Source organism: Pimephales promelas, chromosome 4, assembly GCF_988280905.1.
Source record: "Pimephales promelas chromosome 4, fPimPro1.hap1.1, whole genome shotgun sequence".
Lineage (NCBI taxonomy): Eukaryota > Metazoa > Chordata > Actinopteri > Cypriniformes > Leuciscidae > Pimephales > Pimephales promelas.
The window spans coordinates 17,553,787-17,562,458 of NC_142772.1; the positions used below are offsets into that span (position 1 = coordinate 17,553,787).

The 8,672-nt window shown below is 35.3% G+C and overlaps 2 protein-coding genes across 2 annotated transcripts; both read left to right on the forward strand.

The window, feature by feature from the left end:
* Positions 1-1,183: 1,183 nt before the first annotated feature.
* Positions 1,184-6,675, forward strand: edf1 (endothelial differentiation-related factor 1). The gene is made up of 5 exons (XM_039669088.2): positions 1,184-1,383; positions 1,711-1,762; positions 1,849-2,009; positions 4,509-4,602; positions 6,363-6,675. The coding sequence occupies exons 1-5, from the start codon at positions 1,309-1,311 to the stop codon at positions 6,422-6,424; spliced, it is 444 nt and encodes a 147-aa protein (XP_039525022.1). The 5' UTR covers positions 1,184-1,308; the 3' UTR covers positions 6,425-6,675.
* An 85-nt stretch (positions 6,676-6,760) lies between these two features.
* brd3os (BRD3 opposite strand) lies at positions 6,761-8,212 on the forward strand. The gene has a single exon (XM_039669089.2). The coding sequence runs from the start codon at positions 7,457-7,459 to the stop codon at positions 7,709-7,711; it is 255 nt and encodes an 84-aa protein (XP_039525023.1). The 5' UTR covers positions 6,761-7,456; the 3' UTR covers positions 7,712-8,212.
* The last annotated feature ends 460 nt before the right edge of the window (positions 8,213-8,672 follow it).

Here is an 8,672-nt window from a genome sequence, read left to right on the forward strand (position 1 = left end):
ACTGAACTTAAATATACAAGCTTGATAAAAATCATCATTAAAGAAAAAAAATTTCAAATGGCATTTAGAGGCTTTTGCATCTGAACTCTTCAAATATTGTGTATTACTTATATTATATATATCAGGTTTCAGGCCTTGCCCCCTGCATTACGTGGACATGACGATGTCCTTGTAATTCAAAACGCAAAATAAACATACTACATGATTTTTTATAAAAAATGTAAAAATACTGAATACTGTTTTCCGTGGTTTAGAGGTAGGGTTATGGGGATAGAATATACAGGTTTTACAGTGTAAAAATCATTATGCCTATGGAATATCTTGTAAACCACCTATATCAACATGTATATGTATGTGTGTGTGTAAATAACGTAAATAGATAAATAAATAAATTTACTTTATATTTATTAATTAAGTGAAAGAGATTCAACAACACAATTAAGCTAAAATGCTTTTATTTATTATATTATTAGACTTTATTGTCACTTTATATTTTAGAGAGAGGGCAAGGGCCAGAGTTAAATCACTTGGTGTAAACTTTGAATATGAATTTACAAGTGTGAATATAATTATTATAAAAATGTATTAGACCTTTATCAGAATATAAATTTAGTTTGAACCAACAAATTTACTAGCTATTACTTATAATAATTGAATCAGTTTGTCTTACATTGACAGATAAAAAGCATTGCCAACGCATACCTATTGGTAGACAAAGAAAACGATACTACCTGGAATTAAACAGCAAGTAAAAAAATAATAATAATAAAAAAAAACTTTATAGAAAAAGGAAATTGGTGACATTTGCCATGTCGTTTTTACGTCCTGGATCTTGTGTAAAATAAATACATATAAATATAAATCATGAGTTTTGCTTCCATCGAAGCAAAATATGCTATTTAAGTAAATGAGTAAGTAAATATTTCAATCGAAATTATTATGCTGCTAAATTGCTATTCCATTATGTTGTTGCGTCAGATGGTATGAAGGGCAAATTAAAAGCTTTGATCATCCATAAAACACTCGGTTTGTGAAATATAAGAGATTCATACAATTGCGTGCTTACTCTCCACCCCTTTTTATAATACACATGCTAGCAAAATGAACACGTTAATACCATAGATAGACTGTAAAAAAACAAAAACGATACACGTACATGTTAAAGGGACTTGTTGACATATCTCATATAGTGACGTATATCCGGTATGGTTCACTAGCTAACATAAAGAGCTGCAGAGACGTGCTTCACAACTTCAACGCCCTGTTGTTGCCTATCATCAAATACTTGTGCAAATAATTCTCGACAACATGGCAGAGAGTGATTGGGATACCGTGACCGTTTTGAGGAAGAAGGGTTCGGCTGCGCAGTCAAAGTCGAAACAGGTAACGTTATCTCACAGACGTCTGCTAACATTACGTTACATAGTTTGCTGACGTTATAGTTCACACGTTTGACAAACACGTTGTTGTTGTGGCATACTGTCAAATGTTTCGTTTCAAATAATGCGCCAAATATGTCCCAAAGTTTAAAATGTCGGTCTGACAACTAACGCAACAGAAATACGTAACTAACGTGTTATTTCTTGTTGGATCAGCTAGTGTACGAAACGTGACGGACGCCATAGTAATTGTCATGAAAACAACAGCAGCTCAAACAGCAGCTGCAATGTGCTGTCGGTTTACATAACCCTAATAGTGCTTTTGTTTCAGGCTATAATTACTGCTCAGAGGAAGGGAGAGGAAGTCGAAACTTCTAAGAAATGTAAGGGCACATGACGTTAAACCTTTTGTATAAGTTAATCAATCTATATTCCCAATTGGATTCAATGAATAATCTATTTTTTCAAGGGGCTGCTGGGCAAAATAAACAGCATGTTATAACCAAGAACACAGCCAAGCTGGACAGAGAGACTGAGGAGCTGAGTCACCAGAGAGTTCCTCTTGAAGTGGGGAAAGTGATCCAGCTGGGCCGCCAGAATAAGGGCTTCACCCAAAAAGATCTGGCTACTGTGAGTATTTGCCCATTTAAAGGAGTAGATAACTTTAAAAAAAAACTTTTGCTGAGAATTTACTCACCCCCATGTCATCCAAGATGTCCATGTCTTATTTCAATCGAAAATAAATTAAGGTTTTTGATGAACTTTCCAGGATTTTTCTCCTTATGATGGACTTCACTGGGCACCAAACGGTTCAAGGTCCAAATGAGAGTTTCAGTGCAGCTTGAAAGGGCTTTAAACAATACCAGACGATGAATACGGCTCTTATCTAGGGAAACGATCGCTCATTTCAAAATGAATAAAAAAGTTTAAGTTTTATAAGCACAAATGCTCGTTTTTGCTCTGTTCTGTGATACACGCGTACTCTCGTGACTCTCCTGTTCGAACTCCTTCATCAAAATAAACAAATCTTTTTTCGAGTCATTTTGTTCATTTCGTTCGTTGAATGACCCAAATGACTCAAAAAGATTAGTTCATGAACGAGTTTGAACAGGAGAGTCACAAATGCGCATCACAAAACAGAGCATGGCAAGCATTTCTGCTTTTAAAACTTAAACTTTTTTTATTTTTGAAATGACTGATTGTTTCGCTATATAAGAGCCTGATTCATCGTCTGGTATTGTTTAAAGCTGCACTGAAACTCTCATTTTGAACTTGAACCGTTTGGTGCCCAGTGAAGTCCATTTATATGGAGACAAATCCTGTAATGTTTTCATCAAAAACCTTAAAGTTCACTTTAAAAAAAAACAACAAAAAAAACTTTTGCTGATAATTTACTCACCCCCATGTCATCCAAGATGTCCATGTCTTTCTTTCTTCAGTCGAAAAGAAAGTAAGGTTTTTGATGAAAACATTCCAGGATTTTTCTCCATAATGCACTTTACTGGTAACCAAACAGTTCAAGATCCAAAAGACAGTTTCAGTGCAAACTGCAAACTGTTCAACAGGCTTTAAACGATTCCAGATGATGAATAAGGGTCTTATCCATAGACTGTAAAAAATATGGACAAAGTGTCTGTGACTTCACCCATAGACTTTCTGAAGAACAGTTTTGAGGCTGTTTATGTGATGTATGGCGCCGCCCATACTGGAAAATCTTCAGAAAGGATACAGAGGTATCGTTAATCTTAATTTATGATATGATGTGAAAACTGACATTTTAACATGCTGTCTATGGATATTTGCTCCCTTTTGGGACCGGCCTCTAGCAAATTTTAGATGTATTGCAGTTTTTTTGCACTTCTGGGTAGGCTTTATTTTTCAGATTAGAATGTTACCGCTTGGTCTCATCAAGCAAAATGATCGCTCATTTAAACAAAAACAAAGTTTAAGTTTTATAAGCTCAAATGGTTGCCTTGCTCTGTTCTGTGATGCATGTTCATGACTCTCCTGTTCGAACTAGTTCATCAAAATGAACGAAACTTTTTCCGAGTCAATTTGTTCATTTCGTTCGTTGAATGAACCAGATGACACAAAATAAGATTCGTTCATTTTGATAAACGAGTTCAAACAGTAGAGTCACAAACGCACATCACAGAACAGAGCAAGGCAACCATTTGAGCTTATAAAACTTTGTTATTATTATTATTCTTTTTTTTAAATGAGCGATCGTTTACTGAAACTGAACTGTCTTTTGGACCTTGAACCGTTTAGTTACCAGTAACGTGCATTATATGGAGAAAAAATCCTGGAATGTTCATCAAAAACCTTAATTTCTTTTCGACTGAAGAAAGAATGAGATGGATATCTTGGATGACATGGGGGTGAGTAAATTATCAATAAATGTTTTTAAAAAAGTGAACTACTTCTTTTATTTATTTTCGACTGAAGAAAGACATTGACATCTTGGATGACATAAGGTGAATAAATTATCAGCAAAAGTTTTTAAGTGAACTACTCCCCTCTGTTTTTGCCTGGATGTTTGCACCTCAAACCTGAAAGTGTCAAGAAATGGGTGGGATTGTGGTGAGCGGAGACAACAACCAAACAAAACCCAGACTTAAAACTGAATATTAAAATATGAGAACACAGAGTTGAGGGCACAAGTAACTTTTTTTTACAAGGGCACATTAGTGTTTTTTCTATCAGAATAATTTGTCTTTCAATAGTGTTTATGGTCCATCATCAGACCATACTTACTGTATGAATCATCTTTTATGTCACCATAAATTAAAAATGTATTATTATTATTTCCTTTTTTTTTAATAAAAAACTGTTTATCTGTGTACATAATTTTTAACAATGCATGTACCCTTGTAATCTTTGATTGATTAAAGATTCCCACTTGAAACAACAACTCTTCTCTGATGTGTTTACTCACATGCTGATGAGATCACCGAAATGGCGAACCACCTCGATCTAATATCCCCATCAATTTAAGATTTACAAAACCAAGTCCCACCCCACTTTTTTGTTGTTCGAGAAGCCCTTTCACTCAGATGTGTCACAATATGGAAGAAAAACTTCCATTTGGTGTCATGCGACTTAAACTCATAATTGTGTTTCTTGCAGAAAATTAATGAGAAGCCACAGATCATCGCGGAGTATGAATGTGGAAAGGCCATCCCCAATAACCAAGTCATGGGGAAGATTGAGCGAGCCATTGGTAGGATTTTGTCATTATATCATTCATTACTACATAATAGCTTATTTGCTGCTTGGCTATGGTTTATGCATTAAAATATGAAATTTATTTGTGCTTGTATAATTCAGCAAAATAAAAAAAATAAAAATTCTTGCATCATGGTCTCATAGACTCTTGACTTTATATTGGCCTATCATGTGGGTGCAGCATCTTGCAAATGTGTGTGTATATACTATATCATGCATATGTTTTATTTTGAAATACCAGTGACACTGTAGTTGCCATATTTGTATGTGTATTTGTGACTTAAAGTGTCTGACAATGGAAAGACCAATCAATTAGATTTTTTTTCTTTTTTAAAAAAAAAATATGGCTGCCCCCCAATAGTCTATGAAAATAAGTTTAGTCGACCAAATTTAAACTAGTCGGTTGGTTGCATAAGAAAAACCGAGAGGAAGTGGCGAAGTCATGCAGTCAGTGATAGACAGAACATAACACGGCTGGTCCGTGTGGTAATTACATTATGTCGGGGAGGAAAATCAAATATTTACCTTATCAATTCATCGACCTAAATATGGCTTGCATTTAAATTTCCATAATAATTACGGACATAACTTTAAATGCAAATTTTTTGTTCTTACAGATAAAAGACAACATTCAAAACTGTAAAATGTCTTTTATTTGTGATATACAAACAGGATGCACTTTCTGCCATCTCGGTCTCCACTACTGGAGTGCATCACAAAAATGGACCGAAACTCAGCGTATACTTGCCTCACAGACATGAGAAATATGTCTATATAAATATATTGAAGTTCCTTTTAAATGAACCAATTGAAATAATAATAAAAAAAATCTTGGATTATTTAATAATCTGTATAAAACATAATTTCTCTGTATACAGAGATGGCGAGTCAGCACCATCAGAAACATCTTTGCAGCCGACTATGACTAGTTTATTGATCAATTATTAAAGTGTTCTGATAGTCCCCTTTCCTGACATTCATAATCATTACTTTTGCAGGTGGACTGCAGCAAGCTTTATGTCTGCGCTTGAGTGCTTAGTTTATAGGCCTATTTAAAAACTAAATATTATGATTTTAGTATTTCTCAGTAATGTAGAACAATGTTAACATTATTACATGAAATATTATACATAATACTGGTGATATTCTTGATGCATCACCCAGTATTTGAGTAATTAAATTCATATCATTAACGTGTGATTTGTCGACTGTTGGCTTAAATGAACGACGACTAGTCGATTAGAAAAATCTTTAGTTGGGGGCAGCTCCATTTTTTTTTTACGTTTTTGTTAAATGTTTTTAAAATAAGTCCCTTATGTTCACCAAGGCTGCATTTATTTGATCAAAATACAGTAAAAGCTGTAATATTGTGAAATATTGCAACTGTTTTATATTTAAAGATCATTTATTCCTTTGATGGCATTTCTGAATTTCCAGTAGCCTTTACTCCAGACTTGTCACATGATCCTTCAGAAATGCTTCATTTTAAAATGCTGATTTGTAGCACAAGAAACTCCTCTTCCTCCCAAAAAATGAAAGAAAAATAACTTACTGACCCCAAACTTTTAAACAGTACTACTGTAGATCATTGTAAACATTTGCCAAAAGTACTAGCAATAATTTTGTTGCAAAAAAAGTAGTAGTAGTAATTACAGCATTTATTTAAGTTGCAATCTCTTAAAGGAGAACAAACTTTGTTTAACTCTATTTTGACGTTTTTTCTCATTTTTAACATATTCACTCTTTCACTTTTAGGTCTAAAGTTGCGTGGAAAGGAAATTGGGCAGCCTCTTGACGCCGGCCCTAAGAAGAAATGAGTATAAAATCCTCGAAAGATCCACCATCTACTGAAACGTCCCAGTAGTTATATGATCTTTTTCAGTCAGTCTTTATTAATTGCTGCATCACTTCATATTTTCTCAATTCTATTGGTGGATTATACATGCTCATAATGACACCTCCACAAAAGGCTTATTATCTAACGTTTTATGTCAGATGATGAAGACTTGATTTTTTTTTTTTTAAGCTTGCTCACTGCTTTGAAATAAAAACATATTTCTATGTCTGACTAAGTAGTCTTCTAACTGATGCTTGCAGGTGATTGTATTATGAAACTTATTATTTTAGATTAGTGGGAATTTGATTTGTTAAAATGCCCAGTTGAATGTAAAATACTTGTTTTTTTATAATATATATAAAAAAAAACTTGTACTTTGATGCTCATTAGTCAAATAACGTCCAGCTCCACCTCTGTAGATGTTTTGGGTTGAGCTTGACCTAGTCCAGCTCCACTTCTGTGGATCTAATGTGCAGAGGTGGGTGTGGTTGTATGACCTTGCTCCACTCATCACGCTCAAACTACATCTTGAGAGGGGGAGCTGGACCTTACGATCCTCCACACAGCTCAATGAACCAGCACTCGGAACCATGAAACATCTCATGGTTGCAAGTCGGACTCGCATTCAAGCGGACGTTGTTGCCACAGGCAGCCGCTGGCGTTGTCTGCAGTTTCTCTCTTTCGAATTAGTCAACAAGCAAGCTTTGAAACGTTAAACAAATCTGAATAGTACTTTAAAAGACCACGCATGAGGCTACTTTGTAATATAATTATTTACTTATTATCACTGTCAACTGCATAAGTCAACAAAATGCAGAGGGGATTAACATCGCCTAAGTAAGTGTCAATTGATCATGCGCAACTGGTGAAGACAAGTGGCTTTTCTCCCTACATACGAAACTTTGGAGCATTTTTTTAACGGCGTGATCAAAACCAACACGACACTTGAGATGATAACCTACTTCGTGAGAAATTTAACAAGACGTCTTGCCGCACTTCATCGTTCCTCGCAATGACGGAGCGCTATCCTTTAGCCGAGAAGGCCATGTCGGAGGGCTACGCTCGGCTCCGGTTCAGGGACACGTCTCTACTGATTTGGCAACAGCAACAGCAGGATCTGGAGAAAGCGCCTCCGACCAATTACCTGAGCCGAAGTCAGAGCTCGTGGTACAGCCAGTATGGCAACCAGGCAGTCGTGGTCCAGGACAAAACAAGACTGAAAGACTCTAGCGGCACTGGACAGTCCCGGATTTGTGCTGTTATGTGATGGTATAATTCGTGTTGTGACTACAACACGCACATTTGAGTGTTTATGTCCAGTCAGAAATACTGTAATTTGTCCACATGCAATTATTCAGACAAGCTGGTGGGCAAGTCTACACAGTGCTTCATGAACAAAGCATCAGTATTTTAACATTTTGTAAAGTGCAGCAGCAGTATGAGGAACATTGCCTGCTTGGTTACAGACTAAAAGGGACCAGATGTATTTTTATCGCATTGGCTATCCCAATTTAACAAACTGCGCATGCCTTTATTTTTGTTAAAGTGGGTTTTATGGTAGCAGTGCTATTCTGTGGGGGAAAACAGCAATTCAGAAATTGCTGTTCCTTAATTCTCAACTAGATTATACAGCAGTCAGCATTTGAAGTTGATCAAACCATTTAATTAAACAATACCCGTTCTTATGGGACAACTTTTTTGATTCACTTCAGATGTTGACTACTGTACTTTTACTTGGTTTCATCCATTAAAGAAATCTGGTTACTTGTCCAAGCAACTATTTTCATGTTTACATTACATGTATTAAGAATTAAATGTGACAGAGCAATCTTAACTGTATAGTGCACACTAATAATTAGGATTTAGTCATGGTTTCAGACAAGGCTTAATATAGTCCCAGACTAAAATGCATGTTTGAGCTGTTTTAACTGAAAGTAACTTGTACTGGCATTTCTTAAAATATGCCTGTGCTATTGTTATGCACACCAGTGATGGTTTTTCTAAGGCACGTTTATAAAAGAAATCAGGGTTGGTTTCACAGATAGGGCTTATATTAAGCCAGGATTAGTTCTTAGTTCAATTATGACATTTAAGTATCTTTTATAAACATGCCTTAGGTAAAAAATAATAATTAAAAAAAAAAAAAACATTACTGTGTGCATCTTGAGACAAAACAATGGCACATACTTAGGCCTATTTCAAGATTATGTCAGTGCAATTTGCTTTCA